The following is a 19,482-nucleotide window of genomic DNA, read 5'->3' on the forward strand; positions in this document are numbered from 1 at the left end:
CAGAGACAGAGATAGAAAATGAGAAATCACCACCCCAGGGAGGATGGCCATGCCACAATCCCTTCTCCTCCATTTTGCTCTTGGGATCTTGGGCACGCACACACACAGGCCCGATGTGAGTTTAAGCCAGCGGGTCTGGGACTTGAACCACGGTCAACTACATGGGAGTCCAGCAACATAGCCATTACGCCAACTGCTAGTCCCAGAACATCTGAAACTTTTAAAGTCAGGGGGAACCTATTTAAAAGAGATTTAAATATATCAACTAAATGCCAAGTATAGACCTTGTTTAAATTCTGTCTCAAAAAAAAAAAAAAAACTTGTTAAACAAGTAGCTTTGGAAACAGTCTGAGAAATCTGAATACTAACTAGGTAACTATAATATTAGCAAAAATATTAAAGATTTATTATTAAACTTTTTGGGTATGGCAATGGTATCTTGGTTACGTTTTTTAAGAGTCCTTTTGTTTCGGAAATATACACTAAAATAGTCATATATTGTTTACCAGTGGGGATACATTCTGAGAAATATGTTGTCAGGCAGTTTTGACATGTGTTGCTCCTCTTAGGATTTTGGCCACACAAGCACACACACCTGACGTGTTTCTCAAGTCACTGGGTTCAAGACTCAAATGGCACAATCAACCATGTGGGATCCAGCCACCTTGACCACCACACCAACTGGCAGATGCCAAGAAGTTATTATAAAGCATAAAGGTATTATTGTTTGATGAAATGGTAGGACACCGGGATGAAATTATATGTTAGGATTTGCTTCAAAATATTCAGGGGAATGTAGGTAGGAAGAGTAAGGAAAAGAGAGGAAATAAGTTTATAATTGTTAAAGTAGATGATAGGTATAGGAAGATTCATTCTATTTTACACTGATAATTTTTTTAATCCTATAATCCAAGAATTTCCTAGTTGTCTCTTAAAGGTGATTATCACAAAGTATAAAGCAATTCTGATTGGTCAAAAAACATACTAAACCAGGATGGCAGGTGGATTAAGGGTGCTGGACTCCCACATGGCAGCCCGTGGTTTGAGTCCTCGACCTGGCAGCTTCTTTCTCACTTTCCCTCCTTCTCTCTGGTGTGTGCTCTGTCCCTCTCTGGTCAAATTAAAAGAAAGAAAAGAAAAGAAAAGAAAAGAAAAGAAAAGAAAAGAAAAGAAAAGAAAAGAAAAGAAAAGAAAAGGAAAGGAAAGGAAAGGAAAGAAAAGAAAAGGAAAGAAAAGAGAAGGAAAATAAGTTAAATAAAAATAATTCTAAAAAAAAATAACCAACATACTAAAGACGTGGCATGTTGGCTGGGTTTTCAGCAGGTTTCCAGGGGCCAAACATGGCTATGGCTAGCAATTTCTACCTGTGCTACTACATAGGGCACAAGGGCAAGTATGGACACAAGTTTCTGGAGTTCAAGTTTTAGCCAGATGGAAAGCTTAGATATGCCAACAATAGTAATTACAAAAATGACATCATGATCAGAAAAGAGACTTATGTACACAAGAGTGTAACGGAAGAACTGAAGAGAACTATTGATGACAGTCAAATTACAAAAGAAGATGATGCTTTGTGCCCCCCCCGCCCCCGGACAGGGCTGGCCAACAGGAACTTGAAATTTTAACTGGAGATGGACACATTTCTTTCACCACATCAAAAATTGGTTCTCTTATTGATCTAAATCAGTCAAAGGTTCCTGAGTATTTTACTATTTGGTATAGGGCTTGAAATGTTTAGTTTTCAGTCTCATCGGATTACACTTCAAGATTAAACCAGTTTGAAGTGTATGTTTTTGAAACTGTTTGTATATTTAATTAAGGGTTGGGTAAGAGAGGGCTTGTCATTTACAATATTGGGATTTGTACGAATGTGAAGAAAACAAAAATCACTTTTGTATGTAAACTGAAAACAAGAAAATACATAAACAGGCTTACTAGTTATCCTCATTTGGGTCCACGTGGGTGGGCAGTCTCCACAAACATAAAATTTTGTAAATCAAAACCCCCTTTTGTTAGAATTTTGCTTCAATAAAAACATATCAAAGCCTGAAAAAAAAAAAACATACTAAATAGCAACTACAGTATCTTACCTTTGTAAAAGTGACAGGAATGCTGGCATCCAATTGAATGTGATCTGCAACCTCTGTAAACTGTTGCTGCTGTTTCTGCAATGTTTCCAGTAACCTTGTAATTTCCTGTTTTGCCAAAACAACTCTACAATCATCCTAGAAAAGGGGTGACAGCATTTCTCATAAAATTTTTGTTAAAGAAATAAGGAAAAGAGAGATAGAACTTGCCCAAAAAAGCAATTTTCATCACGAAATGGCTAAGTTTTAAGATGGAGTCAAAGGTGCTCGGCTGCTTGCTCCGGAGAGATGGCTTGCAGCAGTGTCTCAGTGACTCCTGGGTAGAAAGACCTGGACCTAAAATGAAGGCTTTTTTCCCAGGCTCCACCACATTCCAGGAAGAGGGTTAGATACTGGTTTTCATGGGGCAAATCCTAGACAAAAAATCACCTCACCTTCATACCCACTCCAAAATTAAAAAATAACCTGGACCCATCCAGCATGTGTCCTCTCCACCACAAGGGGAATGCATGTGCGAGTCCCTGCTGAAAACAAGCCTGAGCAAGGCCCCTCTGACCCAGATAAAAACTCCTTGCCCCAATTCCTCCATGGGGACCCATTTTCTGGAACCTCTCCCTTCTTCTTGAGAACTCTGTTTTTCCTCCCCTCTCCTTCAATAAACTCCCCACCTTGTTAATTAAAAAGAAAGAAAAGAAATTCAATATTCGAAGTCAACTTAAATGTAAATTCAACTAGGATAATAATTAGGTATCAATTTTAAGGGCCTATCAAGAGCTAGGCCTACTTGAATCCCAGCCCCAGTGGGTTGAAAAACATGCCAGGCATGTATTTAATCCTTATAATATGGAGAAATGTGGTATGGCCATGCCCAACTTGGGGTGGGGGCTTGCTTTCTCCCTTCCTCCCTTTCCTTGCCGCCCCCCCCCCCCCCCTCTGAGTATTTTACTATTTGGTATAGGGCTTGAAATGTTTAGTTTTCAGTCTCATCGGATTACACTTCAAGATTAAACCAGTTTGAAGTGTATGTTTTTGAAACTGTTTGTATATTTAATTAAGGGTTGGGTAAGAGAGGGCTTGTCATTTACAATATTGGGATTTGTACGAATGTGAAGAAAACAAAAATCACTTTTGTATGTAAACTGAAAACAAGAAAATACATAAACAGGCTTACTAGTTATCCTCATTTGGGTCCACGTGGGTGGGCAGTCTCCACAAACATAAAATTTTGTAAATCAAAACCCCCTTTTGTTAGAATTTTGCTTCAATAAAAACATATCAAAGCCTGAAAAAAAAAAAACATACTAAATAGCAACTACAGTATCTTACCTTTGTAAAAGTGACAGGAATGCTGGCATCCAATTGAATGTGATCTGCAACCTCTGTAAACTGTTGCTGCTGTTTCTGCAATGTTTCCAGTAACCTTGTAATTTCCTGTTTTGCCAAAACAACTCTACAATCATCCTAGAAAAGGGGTGACAGCATTTCTCATAAAATTTTTGTTAAAGAAATAAGGAAAAGAGAGATAGAACTTGCCCAAAAAAGCAATTTTCATCACGAAATGGCTAAGTTTTAAGATGGAGTCAAAGGTGCTCGGCTGCTTGCTCCGGAGAGATGGCTTGCAGCAGTGTCTCAGTGACTCCTGGGTAGAAAGACCTGGACCTAAAATGAAGGCTTTTTTCCCAGGCTCCACCACATTCCAGGAAGAGGGTTAGATACTGGTTTTCATGGGGCAAATCCTAGACAAAAAATCACCTCACCTTCATACCCACTCCAAAATTAAAAAATAACCTGGACCCATCCAGCATGTGTCCTCTCCACCACAAGGGGAATGCATGTGCGAGTCCCTGCTGAAAACAAGCCTGAGCAAGGCCCCTCTGACCCAGATAAAAACTCCTTGCCCCAATTCCTCCATGGGGACCCATTTTCTGGAACCTCTCCCTTCTTCTTGAGAACTCTGTTTTTCCTCCCCTCTCCTTCAATAAACTCCCCACCTTGTTAATTAAAAAGAAAGAAAAGAAATTCAATATTCGAAGTCAACTTAAATGTAAATTCAACTAGGATAATAATTAGGTATCAATTTTAAGGGCCTATCAAGAGCTAGGCCTACTTGAATCCCAGCCCCAGTGGGTTGAAAAACATGCCAGGCATGTATTTAATCCTTATAATATGGAGAAATGTGGTATGGCCATGCCCAACTTGGGGTGGGGGCTTGCTTTCTCCCTTCCTCCCTTTCCTTGCCCCCCCCCCCCCCCCCCCCCCCCGGCAAGTACATACACCCTCTGGCAATTTTTTTTTTTAAAGACAGACAGAACAGATAAATAAATTGCAGTATATTCACAAATGGAACACTGTATTACAATGAGAATAAATCACAACTACATGTAATGACATGAAGCCTATAAACATAATGTAGAGTAAAAGACATGGCATAGAGAGTTTGTACTGCATGGTTCCATTTATATTAATTACCTCAATAGGCAAAAATAAGACAAGTATTAGAAGTCACAATAGTGGTTGACCCTTGGAAGGCAGAAATTTGGTTTCTCTCTCCCTCATACTCCATATACAACCTGTTAACGTATCTAAGCACTCCGACCTCCATTTTCCATCCCACTATTCACTATTATCTCTCACCTGGAATTCTGTATCAGCCTCCTAACTATTGGATTTTTCCCTTCCATCTTTGTCCCCTTCAATTTTTTTAAGTTTATTTATTTCTTCTATGAATAAGAGAGACAAATGAGCCAGAATCCCCAACAAGGTCCTAATGCCACAGTCATCCTCAGATCAAGGACACACCTCTGCCCAATATACTCAGGGAGGTCCTCGTATATCTACCTGAAACCTTTCCATGTGGGTCAACCTAGAAGAGTGTCATATTTTACTGTTGTACCCACATCTGGCCCCTGTAAGTCTATTTTTTACTCATCAACCAGTGTGATGTGGTCCTTTGAACGAGTAAGATCAGGCACTCTGTGCCACAATGGTACCCATCTCAATCAGTACACGTTGAATCCCTGCCAAGACCCACAAGGCCTTCTAATATTTAAGTCCCTATTACCTCAGATATCAACTCCTATTACTCCGTCCTTCACTGACTCTACTCTAGCCACAGAGGCCTTTTTGGCTGTTCCTTCAACACACCAGGCATACTGTCCTACAGTTTCTGATCTAACCATTTCCTCACTAGAATGTTCTTCCTCTATTAGAGCTTGAACTCCTATAATTCCTTCACTTTTTTTGCTTTTGCTCAAATCTCACTTCTCTCAATAATTGGTTACCCTGATTATTCTATTTAATAATGCAATCTGCAATAAGAAACACAGAAACATGGTTTGTAGTGTTATTTGTTCCTTAGCTCTTACCACTTTCTAACATATAATTTACTTATTCAGATTTAGTTGTGGCTTATTGCCTGTCTTCTCCTTGATAAAATGCTAATTCCATAAGGTTATGGCTTCTTGTTTACTTTGCAGACAGATAAAACCTAAGTATCAAAACTATGCATGGCACATTTGCTAAATGAATATATATTCAGCAAACCAGCATCATACCTAGAACTTAGGCCAGATGGCGGCTCAATGGTAATGCAGTGCTCTAAGAGGCCGACCTGCATATGAAGGTTTTAGTTTGCATCTGGAGACCTCTTTTAACACAATGGGCGCACATGTGCCCATGATCCTAAGCTGACTGAAGCTGAAAGTAGATCATCATGTGAAGACCCTGCTGGTGTTACCTTTGTCTATGGTTGTCTGTCCCTCTCTCACTTATGGAAAAATTAAGTAAATAAACTTAAAAAAAAAAAAAGAACTTATATGCTAAATAATGTCTCTGGAGGAGAGAAATGATTAAATTTTGTTCTCAAAAGTGAAATAATTTGTTATTTTCCATCCTCTCTTCTCTTCAATTTTCTCTATGGTTGACATTTTAAAGAATACTGGTTAGGGTTAGGATTATTCTGTGGCCGTAAGACAGAATAAAACTAATAGGTCCATATAAAAAATTAAGATCTTAACTGCATTGCATAATGAATTACTGCCACATCATTAACAATGAACATTTATTTATTTATTTATTTATTTTTGAGAGGTTTTTGCCTTAGGGTGCATGTGCTCACCAGAAAGAGACAGAGACAGACAGTGAGAGGGAAAGTGAGAAATCAGCCCCAAGGAGGGATGGCCACATTACAATCCCTTCTTCTCCATTCTCCTTCTGGGATCTTAGGGGCACACACACACATGCACCCAGAGAGAATTTCAAGCTGCCAGGTCTGGGACTTGAACTGTGGTTGGCCATATGGGAGTCAAGTGACATAAACACTGTATCATCTTCTGGCACCTTACCAGTTATTTTAACACAATGCTTTCAGAAACTCTAAAGTACTTTAAAATATTCTAATTAACTATGGATATTTTTTCATAAAATAAGCATGAAAATGTGTATAAGTATTCAGGCAAATATAATTTAGGACATGATTCTATTTGGATTTTGCTGTATATCTTGATTACCCATTATGACTTGAACAAATATTTATTAAGCTCCTTCTACATAGATACAATGTAGAGATACAAAGATAAATAAGATGCATCTGGTCAGCATCTAAAAGGACAAGTATGCACACTTGTATCATGTAAGGTCAAAATGGAAGACACAAATTACACCAAATATCTGAACAAAAAGAACGTACTACAAAAAAATTGTTAAATAGATATTATTATTAACTAGGTAACCAAAAGGTTTAAAAATAACTCTGGGATATCATGGAAGTAGCAACTGTAGTAAATAGCTATGATCCCTGGAGTTGAAATAAAGGGAAGAGGTTAGAATCATTATAATTTAGAAACTTAGAAGAGAGGCCCCATAGAGCTGAAAGTCATGCCTCTGAGGAAGGGAGTCTCACATGAGAAGTGACATCCACAGGAACTCGGGGCCAGCGAGTGGCATGGTGGGTAAGGGCGCAGGAACTCTAAGCAATCAAGAACCCACAGGAAACCACATCCTTCTTTCCAACCTCCCTCTACTTCCCCCTGCTGGCAGTGCCTAACAGAATCAGCGGGCAACACAGATAATGTAGTTGTTGAATTCCACCTTTAATATCACAAAGTTCAAGATTGGAACTGAAAGACAACTTTAAAAATGGCATTCTCGTTAACTGTTACAATTCAATGTGACAAGGACTAAGCAACAATTCAAAACTGAGGAACTCAGGCTAGCAGGTGGTATGACAGTTAAGGCAGCTGGATACCTCATGGCTGACTATACACTCTAAGCTCTGGACCCGAAGGCCTGAAAATCACATTGGGCACATGAGTGTATGTGCCCAAAATCCTGAGAAGAGAATGGAGGAGAAGGGATTGCAGCAAGGCCATCCCCGCTAAGGGATGATTTTTCACTTTTCCCTCCCTCTTTCTCTCTCTTTCTGTGTCTCTGGCACATGTTCTATAGCAAACTAAAAAACAAACCAAAAAACCTGATGAAGTCATAGGCTGGCAACACTCATATAAGTGTAGTTAGATATTTAAGAGGAAAAGCTCTCCAGTGGTAAAAAGTTCAGTATACAATAATTTGAAATCAACATAATTATTAGTAATATATCTGTATAGATAAAATAGACTATTTTTTTCTGAAATTCCTAGGGCAATAAATATCCTCACATCTCCCTATGAAAGTGATCTGAAATAGAAATGTCTAACACTTATATTTTTGTTAGAATGACCCTCTCATTTATTTCACAAGTAAATAATCTGAAAAAGGGGTAATAAATTGCTTAGGACACCTCGATCATCACAAAACATGTTTTTAATTTATTCTTTTTTGGTGTGTCTGTGACACTGAAGTTAAGAACCACTTGATTAGAGCACAGGTAGGTAGTCCATGCTAGTGAGGCACCCAAAAGAAACAAAGAAAGAGAGAGCTTCAAAGAAAAGGAAACATTTTAACTAGCCCTTCAAAAAGAAAGAGAATTTCCAGTATCAGAAAAGAGAGTTATAGATATTCTAAACAGAAAGAACAGTATATGCTTGGCAAAGAAACCATGGCTTTATGGTGGGAAGGGCACAAGAAGAAACTAATATGGTTCATGGAATAATTCAAGATCAGAGACCATGTCCAAAACACAACACTAATACCTACAGCAGACACAAAATATTTAAGTTAAAATAAAACAAACTAGTATACCCCTGGTAATATCTACTTAACATTATAGCTAAGGCCCTAACCACACAGAAACTGCCTACCTGCTGCAAAGTCTTTTCACAATGAAGACAGGCTGTTGAAACCTGGGACAACAAAATAGTCATATCTTCTTGTTGTTGCCTGAGCCAAATTAGTTTTTCACGAACATGAGCATCAACAACACTCAGAGCCATTTCTTCTTGACGACACAGAGTTTCATGGAGATCAGAAAAATAAGCTCGGACACATGACCGGGCATTCTCTGCAGTACCTGGTACCTACAGAAATAAAAAAGGTTTTAAACAACTGTAACCATAGCAAAGATTTTATATGTGAGATATTGAACATTTAAATATTATCTATGCTCTCGTAAACTCCAAATTTTAAGTCTCTATACTATTGGAATCTTTTCCCTTAACAATAGACTTTGGATATCAAACTGTTCATAAATGACATCTCAAGCAAAATGGAAGCCCTATCTCCAGTCTCCTCAACCTTCAAACCTAGTTATCGCCACCTCAATAAATGGAAACTCCATCCTCTAGGTTGTAGAAGCCAAAAAAATTAGTTACCCCTAACTTTTCTCTTTCATATCCCACAACTAATCCCTCAGCAAATTCTGCTGATTTCAAAGCATTCAGAATCTAATCATGCCTCATCACCTCCATTTTTTCTAAGCTGATCCATGTTGATTACTGTAATAACCTTCCGACTGGCCAGTCTGATCCTCCAAATTAGCTATCCAATCAATATTCACAATCAATCACTAAGACCTACCAATTCTACTTCTTTAAAAACCTCAAATCTATCTAGTTTTGATTCTCTTTACCCTAGTATTATAGATGATAATTCTCTCTCAACTAGGAAATTTCAACAATGTCCTGATAGGTCTTTTTGCTTCCAATCTTGTTGCTCTTTCAATTTATTTTCTACATTTAAGAGCAACGTTTCTTTCCTTTCTTTCTTTCTTTTTTTATTTTAGAGGTTTTTGTCATAGGGCACGTGTGCTTGCCAGAGAGAAAGACAGAGATGGTAAGAGGGAAAGTGAGAAATCACCTCCCTTGGGAGGATGGCCAAGATGCAATCTCTTCTCCATCCTCTTCCTGGGGTTTTGTGCACATACACACACATGCCCAGTGTGATTTTCAAGCCATTGGGTTTGAGACTCAAAATGTGATTGACCATGTGGGAGCTCAGCAACGGAACCACTATGCCCTCTGCTGGACCCAAAAGCAACCTTTCTTAATATAAATATGACTGTGTCATTTCTATGTCAATTATTCAATCCCCATCTTTAAGCTAAGTTCTAAACTTTTTTTAAAAAAAGAAAGATTTATTTATTTGTTATTATTATTTATTTTTATTTTTACCACAAAGAGACAGAGAGGGGGACCAGCAGTTAGCATAATGGCTATGTCGCTGTACTCCCACATAGTCGATCGCAGTTCACGTCCCGGACCCGATGGCTTAAAACTCATGCCGGGTGCATGTACGTGTGTGCCCAAGATCCCGAGAGGAGAATGGAGAAGGGATTGCAGCATGGCCATCCCCCCTGGGGCGTGATTTCTCGCTTTCTGTCTCTATGTCTCTCTCTGTCTGTCTGGCGAGTGCATGCACCCTATAGCAAAACAAAACAAAACAAAAAAAAAAAACAAAAAAAAACTCTCAAAAAAAAAAAAAAAAAGAGGGGGCAAAAAAAAAAAAAAGAGAGGGAGGGAGGGAAAGGGAAAGTGAGAAAGTCAGCTGCCAGGTCCAGAACTCAAATTGCAGTTGGCCACGTGAGAGTCCAGCACCTTAACTGTTACACTATCTGCCATCCCCACGTTCTGAACTCTTTAACATAGTTAAAGATTCTACATGATTTAGTCTTTAATTCTCTATAATCTCTTTTATTGCTATACTCCTCTCAATATTCAAACCTCCAACCATAGTTAAGTTCATTAAGTTTCTACAACACATCCAATCTTAACTTGTGACTCCTTGACTAGAACAACTTATTCCTCACCATGCTCTTCTTCCTGACTGAATTCCTCCAACTCTCAATGTGAGCATCACTTTTTCTAGGACATGTATTTCTCTGACCTATGTAAATTGTTGTCCCTCATATGTGCTGCCAAGGCACTCTGTACACCCACACACACACCCCCAAAATTAATGGATACCACACTCGAAACTGCTCTCTTCCATGATGGATTACAAGTTCCAGGCAGACACAGACACTTTAAAAATCTTATTTCCAATGATTAAGCTATACTGGTAAGTTGTAATTGCTCAATAAATACTTACTAGAAGGTGAAAAGTTGAGAGAAAAGGGATAAGAAAGTAAAGAAGAAAGAAAAAAAAAAAACCATACATGTTCTGTGTGAGCCATTCCAATTCCATCTTCTACTATCTGCTCTCCTCCTTCAATGTGCTGAACAATTCCAACTAATTTTCTGGAATAATCTGAGATTTCCTCAGTGAAAGTTCGTATGCAATGAGCCATATCTAAAATTGATGCCCGGATCTGGTTAGCTTCTGGTTCCAATACCGAATGCTATAAAATGCATAATTACAGAACAGAAATCATAATGTTGATTAGTGATACAAAAATTATTTAAATCCCTCTTTAATACAAAAGCAAACAAACAAAACATGCACAGTGGTTTTTATTACACATTTAGAAAAAGCACAGCTTGGTGTCAGCAGGTGATATGGTGGCTAAGGGTGACAGACTCCTACATGGTTAACTGCAGTTCGAGTCCCAGACCTGGTGTCTTGCTTTCTTTCCCTCTCTTTCTCACTCTGTCCCTCTCTGATCAAATTTAAATAAACAAATAAATAAAGTTAAATAAAATGATCCTTTAAAAAAATTTTAATTCACTTCTACTCTTTCATAAGAAAATTATTTATTCTGTAATAAAATAATTTAAAATTTGGAAGTACATTTATCATGAAACAAGAAACCAAGAGACCATCTCTAAAACTATATCATAAGTATTAATAATAGGTCATGAGTAGACATAAATATTATCAAAACAAACCAGTACATTATAAAAACATGCACACAAAGAATTTTTGTTTCCTCCTGGAAAGCTATTTTTCAATAAATAATCATGGGGCCTCTTGGAAATGTTTATGACATTCATACATCCAGAAATTAAATCACATTTCTTTTCCTGTTACCAAGCCAAATTCATTCATTTTTTATATATTTTTTTTATTTTTAAAAATTTCTTTGAGATTTTTGTTATAGGGCACATGCGCTCATTGGAGACAGAGAAAGAAAGAGAGAAAGCGAGAAATCACCTTCTGGGGGAATGACCATGCCATAAACCTTTATCCTCCAATCTCCTCTTCTCAGGATTTTAGGCATGCACACACATGTGCCCAGCATGAGTTTTAAGTCACCAGGTTCAGAACTCAAACTACAGTTGACTAGGTGGGAGTCCAGCAATTATAACCATTACACTGTCTCCTGATGCCAAAGGTCTTTTTCAATTCTGACTTTTACCATAAAGAATCATGTCAGTAAAAACAAATGGGCTACTAAGCTAACTAGAGTCATCCCACTGAATTAAATTCATACCTTGTGACCTTGGTGTTTTCCATATTCTTTGCAGACACAGCACATGAGGGGACTAGTTTGACAACCTTCTTCTAAGCATACAAACTCAATGGCGTGCACCTGGTGCTGAGAGCACATGGTCTTCTCATGAGGTTTATCAGCTAAAGGCACACGCCTGTGCTTTGCTAATGTCTTCGTAGAATGAGTAACTTGGGAACACTCTGAACACAAGTGAGTTGCACACACAGTACAATATACAGATGCGACATGAGCTTCATCTTCATCACAGCGAATGATGCTCTGATAAACACAAAATTAATCCCTTAAAACTGAACAAAATCATTTTAGCATGACAAATTTTGAAATGTAAAAGGCCATAGCATTTAAACGTCTTTTTTCACTGACCAAGTTTTATGTATGCAAATGTACTTACTGGCAAAGGCTGTTCACTACCTATCTGAGAAGGTATTCACGCCTGCAGGTAAGTGAGAAGCTATTTTTGAGATTGATGACCAATATAAGTAATGAATTTGAGGCCAAAAATACAGCTATTCTCATAGATTCAGTCAACATCAAATCTCTTCCACTAAATACCCTTAGTTTACACATAAGAACATGAACCATAGAAGATCAATAGTCGTTTTTATAATAATTTGTTATTTATTTGTTATTATTATTACTATTATTTACATGAGTTTTGCCAGTGGAAGAGAGAGAAAAGGAAAGTTGGAAAGCAAGCCAGGACTCGAACCACAGTCAGCCATGTGAGAATTCCAGCACCTTAACCACCAAGCCACCTGCTGGCCCCTATTTATTTATTAATTTGGTACAAGGCACGCGTGCTCACCAGAGAGAGGCAGACAGAGACAGAGAGAGGGAAAGTGAGAAAGCAAGCTGCCAGGTCAGTAACTCTGACTGCTGTCGGTAATGTGGGAGTCCAGAGCCCTAACCACCACGTCAGAAGTCTTTGTTTTTGCCATAGGGCGGGCGCCACCACGCCCCAGAAGTCTTTGTTTTTAAGACTGAAAAAAACCCTGTTATTTAGTAAACTTCCATTGCCTTATATATTACTCATAATGAGTATATATAAAAAGGGCAGAAATACAAGTGCTATTTATTGGGTCATCAGGGAAGTCATGATGCATTTTTGTATAGAAAACCATAGTAAAATACCTCATGACTTTCCCGATGGCTTGATAACATAGTAGTACGCATCAGAATAAGCTGTGCAGATTTTGAAAACACAGATGCAGATTCTAGCCAGGAAGTTCTCGTTTCAGCCGGATAAAATAGGTAAAGCCTAACCTTGTGCATAGTTTTCAAAATGTACACAAGAATATTCTAATAGCCCCACAGGTGAGTTTATTGTGCAATCATGGTTAAAAACCACTGATTTAACAAAATTAACTATATAAAACTGGCATTTAAGTTTCTAAATATTATTTCTAATTTTCACAAATTACTAAAAAGCATTCTGGGGCCAGCAGGTAGCATAGTGGTTAAGGCACTGAATCCCACATGGCCAACTCTGCAGTTTAAGTCCCCAACCTGATGGTTTGAAAAACGCACTGAGTGCATGTGCTATGCACGCACAAAATGCCTGAAGGAAAAGGAATTGTGGTGTGGCCATCCCAAGGTGGGTATGTGTGGGGGAGTGATATCTCACTTTTCCCCTCTCTCTGGCATACACACATGCCCTACAGCAAATAAATAAATTTTAAAAAAGCATTTTGAGTGGGTAAAAATTACTTCAGATAATCAAGAATGCTTGCTTTCAAAAATTTTTAAGTTTGGGACCAGCAGTTAGTGTAATGGCTATGCTGCTGAACTCCCATGTAGTCGACCGCGGTTCGGGTCCTGGACCTGGTGGCTTAAACTCACGCCAGGCGCATGTGTGTGCATGCCCAAGATCCCGAGAGGAGAATGGAGGAGAAGGGATTGTGGCGTGGCCATCCCCCCTGGGGGGTGATTGCTCGCTTTCTGTCTCTCTGTCTCTCTCTGTCTTTCTGACAAGTGCATGCACCCTGTAGCAAAAACCTCTCAAAAAAAAAAAATCTTCAAGTTTTATTTTTTATGTTTTCTATGAAAGACACACAGAAAGAAAGAGTTAGAGAGAGAGAGAGAGAGATGTACCCCCTAATAGGATTCCCATTCCATGATTTTCCCCCAACCTCAGCCAGCCCAGAGCATAGGCACATGAAGAGAGACCTTAGGAAGTGAACCCAGAACCTTCTCATGTGAGTCCAGTTGCATCACTGCTGCACCACCATCTGGCCACACTTTGAAAACTTTTGCTAAATATTAAAAGGCCCTGAATAGATAGGGGAGAGATTTGGCATAAATTATTTGAGAAATAAAATATTTAAAAATGCATCAGTGGGTCCAGCTGCTATGACACATTGGTAACATAGGTGTCCTGCAAGACTGGAGGCCATACAGCAATCATGGATTCAGATCACCAGGTCAGTCTGTATATATGCTGAGTATATGTGCAGGCTCAGGATCCCAAAGAACCAGAGGGCTGTTGAGAGGGAAGAGAGTATGACAAGACTCTGTCAGGTGTGCTCCCCCCATTCACTCTATTTCACGTGTGTACACACACATTTGCTATAAGAAAAGATAAATCTATGATGTCATTCATTATCGTATTAAATTAAAAACTGAACCCAGGCCCAACCATAGTAGTGAACTCAGACATTGTGCTCTGCAAACTGAGACAACATGGGTGGCCTAGATTTAATTTCTGGCACAATCTAAAGGTCAGATGCAGTGGTATGCACCTGTAATCTAGCAACTTTGGCAGGCCAAGGCAGGATGGTGGCGAGCTTCATGCTGACCTGGACAACTCAGAAGAACCTGTCTAAACAAGAGCCAAAAATGGTGGTGTGTGCCTATAGTTCCATCTAGGGCACTGAGCAAGAAGATCATGATATGGTGAGATCCTGACTTCAAACAAACAGAAGTTGAGTCATTTTGTTTGCAATTATGAGAAATATGTAAAGGTGTCATTAAAAAAAAAATCATGTCTTCTATTTTCTAGACCTGACAAAAAACTAACAAGGTCAATATTAGACAATTTTTTTTTAAAGACAGGGTCTCACTATGTCACAATACTACTGCATCAGCTTTGCAAACATCTGGGATTACAGGTATATGCTCCTTAGCCCAGCCAGCTCTTGGAGATAGCTTCTCATTATGTTGCTCACATTAGCCATGAGCTTGTGCTCCTCCTGTGGCGGACTCCCAAGTAGCCAGGACTAAAGGCACATACCACTGTGCCTGTTTTATAAGGGTGGGCCAGGAACTGAACTTGAGCCTCCCATGTAGCCTCAACATGAGAAGTAGCAGCCTCAACCATGTGCTACACAGCTGGGCCAACATTAGATAATAGCTTTTCTAAAATTAAAATTTTAGAAATAAATCATCATCTTATAAAAAGTAGAAAGAAATCTGACATATTCTTCCTTGACACAAAATACATGCTTTTATAGTTGCTCACCAATACTCAGACTCTGGCACAGTTGGTAGTGTACCAGACAGTGATGAAGTCATATGACAATTAGGGTTAAAATCCCAGGCTTAGTAGGCCTGAAAACACACCGGGTATATGCATCTAGTGGGCTTGAGGATGGGAATTATGGAATGACTAAGCCCTGTAGAGGGTACGTGCACTCTCTCTGTCTCTCTCTCTCTGTTGTACATGCATACTTGCTCTATGATGAATGAATGAATAAATAATAAAACTTTCATGGTGACCAAAATCATTAACCATTACTTACTACAAATATTCTAATATCCAAAAATTCTAAGAAAGCCATATCCTATATTATATAAGCTATGTAGACATTTCTTTATATATTTAAAAAATCTATTATATTTTAACGTCATTAAAATCCAGTGTTAATATTTTTCCTATTATTACCCAGACATCTGTCTGTCCAGATAAAGATAGTATTTCAAAACAGGAAAAATTTCTAGTGTTATAAAATACAATAGTGGGGTCAGCAGGTGGCATGGTGGTTGAGTTGCTGGATTCCCACATGACCAGTTGTGACCTGAGTCTCAGACGTGGTGGCTTGCTTTCTCACTTTCCATCTCTGTCTCCCCGTCTCTCTGGTGAGCACACGTGCCTTCTGGCAAAATTTAAAATAATAATAATGATAAAAATAAAATTAAATAATAATTTTTAAAAAGGAAAATATTTAATAGTAATTTCTTCAGAAGTTACTTTTTTCATGGAGTTTCTTTTTGTTGGGGTTTTCTGTTGACTAATTTACTTTTTTGCATCCTCTATCCTACTACAGCTAACATGTCTTTTCTTGTCTTCCATAATCTTCTTATTCTTTCCATTTTATACTGGGAGGGAATGGAATTATGATAAGGAGAAACATTTAACATAAATATATACTTTAGGTATACTATTTCCAAAGAATTCAAGTTTCAATTTTACTTTTGTTCTGTTGGGAACAGCACTGCCTGTAGAACTATAATGTAATAAACAGTCATATTTTCAAAAATCTACCTATTGAAGAGATAGTATTCTGCTAATAATGGCAAATATTTTAAATTAAAAGAAAAATATAACAAACATTTCATCAAGTTTAATCAATACCTCTCCAGATATCCCAATGGTCTCTTCTGCAGCTCCATATTGACCAATATGTCCATTCTGCAGTCGCTCCAAAAGCTCCAATAAGGCAAAATTTTTTTTCAATCCCCAGACACCTGAATCTCCTAGAATAAATATTTAAAAACTAACAAAATAGAATATTAATCATTTTACCCCATACTATAATAGTACTTCTAAATTATAATTTAGCCATTAATATTTAAAATTTTTAAATTAGTAAGTTTATGACTTTTTTTTTCACAATTTATTATCTATATACTCATGATAGGTTACTATTTCAGCTTTAGTAACAAAAATAACTTTTAAACAAGGCGCTCTATGTTAAATAGCTATCATCTCCTCATAATTTTCCATTATTTTAAATATATATACACACACAAATTTTAACATTTGTCAATTTATTCCACGAAAGAGAGTGAGGGCAGCCTGAACAGGGTCTGCACACTGTGATTCCAACCCCATCCTAGGCAGCTGGGATCCCCAGCATGTGTACACCTGGTGTGTACAGGGGGACCTTGGGACGTAAGACCAGGACTTTACAGCTTAAGTGCAGCAGAGCAGAGCACTGTGCCAATGCTGTGGCAGTGGGGCTGGTCCTAAATAAATCATGACAATTATCTCCAAGCTAAAAACAGGGCTTACCCAGTGAAATCCATTCATGACAGGAATAAGTGAGAAAATCTGAAATCTCTATATTCCCAAACTTTGTTTATAGAGAAAACAATCTAGGGCATATCATCAAAAAAAAAAAAAAAAAAAAAAGTATGTACTTTATTTGTAAAAGGCTTATGTAAACATAAACTGAATTCAAGTTAAAAAAAAAAAAAAAAGACAAAACCAATCTACAATCCCTCCAAAGAGACTTCAAATACAAGTTTAAAAAATAGGATGGGGGGACAGGGAAGAACAGTAATTTTTAGATGGAAAAAAATCATAAAAAGAGGCACTAATAAATCATCAAATGCAATCTTTTTAGCAGCAATTTTAGACTGCTGCTCTTTCCGCCTCTTGTTTGCTTCCCATGAAGGATGAAGAAGAAGCTGCAACAGCTGCTTTGGATTTTCAAGTCATCTTTGTGAGCTCTTGTGGGAAATCTAGAGCTTGGTTTTTTGGAGCCTATTCACTGTGATTTGTTCTAATGCTTTTAGATCCAGACAAAGAGGAAAAACACTGAATCTAACTTGTTGGTTTCTGTATTTACTTGCTTTTGTCATTTCTTGTATCTCAAAGGGGTTCATGTGTCTTTTCTTTTGGTAATGCTTTTTGAAAGGTTTACTGTTCCTTAACTGCAGAATGGCAACTACTTTCCTTCTTTTGCCTGTCTGACTTTTCCAATGAAAAAGTCAATCCCACTGTCACTGTCCTCAAACATGGAAGACTCTATAAAACTTTCCTTTTGTGCTATCATCAAAATACGCCTCCTCTTCAGGTAATTCTTCACTCTCACTGTTATCAAACGAGCTATAGGACTCCTCTTTTTTTGGTGTGACTTAAATGTTTTCAATTTGATGTCAGCAAGTGTCTCAGGTATCTTCTGGGATTGAGGAGGAACCACAGAATCCTTTCCTCAAGACGTTGATGGAGAAATTGGAATGTCTACTACTACTTTGGGTCCATGTTCCATCTTAGTCACTTTTTCTTTTGTATTGTTTATTGATTTATTTGCTGGTATTTTGTCTTCTTTCACTTAGTGGTTACTGACAATAGTTCCTTCATGTTGGGATTTACTTGCTTCATCACTAGAACACAAAGCAGCTTTAGAATGATTTTCTTCTGAAGTATTCTTTTTTTTTTTTTTTTTTTGAGAGGTTTTTAATATAGGGCACATGCGCTCACGAGAAAGAGAGAGACAGAAACAGAAAGCGAGAAATCACCCCCCAGGGGGGATGGCCACACCACAATTCCTTCTCCTCCATTCTCCTCTCATGATTTTGGGCACAAACGCATGTGTGCCCAATGTGAGTTTAAGCCATTGGGTCTGGGACTCGAACTTCAGTGAACTACAGTTCAACATAGCCATTATGCCAACTGCTGGTCCCCTTCTGAAGTATTCTTTAATGACTCAACTTTGGGAGCATTTTGTTTTGCATTTTTAAAGATTCGGACAGCAGCTTTTAGCACATCTATATTTTTCTTAAGGCAAGGATGTGTTGCTAGTCTGGCAATTGCTCTTTCAGCTGTAGTAAAATCTGGCTTTTTACAGATTTCTCCCAAGTTGATATTATCACCAAGAGCAGATTTAGTTACAACACCAGGTTTTAATTCCTTCATGGCAAGGAGTTCTTCAGGAAATCATTGAGCCTGTCTGGTTTTTTAACAGTGCATCTTCAGTACCCTTTTTTGACTTCAGTCTCCCAACACTTCTGACAAGTTTTTGGATAACCAAAACTCGAATTACCTTCACTTCTTTTCTCATATTCACAACCTCATTATTGAGGTTCAGAGGTGCCACTGAGCCATGGTAGGTGGAGAAAGAAGTTCCCTTGGTGCTGGCACAACCACCTTTTCAAATATTTTTCTTTCTTCTTTTCAATTAAAGCAAAGAGAGTGGAGGGGTAACAGGGTCTGGCCATGCCACCATCCTCCTCCCCTAGCTTCCCAGTTAGCTAGGATTATAAGTATGCACCACCACACCCAGACTGTTTAGGTGGTTCATGAACCAAACTCAGACACCCTATGTGGACCCATGTGCAGCAGCGCCCTCCCACCTTCTGCCACCTGCAACTAAGGCTGGGTTCCCATTCTTTTATGCCAGAACAATTACTAGTAAAAAAATATTTTAAAATTCTATTATTTTTCTATCATTTAATTTTACAAATTCTATTTTGTCACTGACTTTTACTATAGACAGTATTGTGCAGCAGCAACCTACCACCTGCACCAATGTGGCTGGGCATACAAAGCAAAGGTTTCAAAATAAGTAGGGGAAAAAAAATCCGCAAAATCTTTAATTTAATTTTAACAGAAAATAAGTAGTGGTTGTCACAAGCTATTTCCATTTCTGTTATTAGTAAACAAAAACATACTAAGACGCTGACTTATCT

The 19,482-nt window shown here is 38.1% G+C and overlaps 1 protein-coding gene and 1 pseudogene across 1 annotated transcript in view; both read right to left on the reverse strand.

Annotated features, from left to right (window-relative positions):
- TRIM23 (tripartite motif containing 23) overlaps positions 1-19,482 on the reverse strand; it is a 40,422-nt gene that overhangs the window by 12,967 nt on the left and 7,973 nt on the right. Inside the window, exons 3-7 of the mRNA XM_006170412.3 lie at positions 16,421-16,542; positions 11,830-12,108; positions 10,615-10,797; positions 8,324-8,539; positions 3,414-3,548 (exon numbers count right to left, since the gene is read on the reverse strand). Of these exons, the coding sequence (XP_006170474.1) occupies positions 3,414-3,548; positions 8,324-8,539; positions 10,615-10,797; positions 11,830-12,108; positions 16,421-16,542 (935 nt within the window). The remainder of the gene's footprint in view (positions 1-3,413; positions 3,549-8,323; positions 8,540-10,614; positions 10,798-11,829; positions 12,109-16,420; positions 16,543-19,482) is intronic.
- On the reverse strand, positions 17,215-18,944 carry LOC102474703 (serum response factor-binding protein 1 pseudogene; annotated as a pseudogene).

The sequence above is a fragment of the Tupaia chinensis genome, unplaced genomic scaffold (genome assembly GCF_000334495.1).
Source record: "Tupaia chinensis unplaced genomic scaffold, TupChi_1.0 Scaffold148350_1, whole genome shotgun sequence".
Taxonomy (NCBI): Eukaryota; Metazoa; Chordata; class Mammalia; order Scandentia; family Tupaiidae; genus Tupaia; species Tupaia belangeri.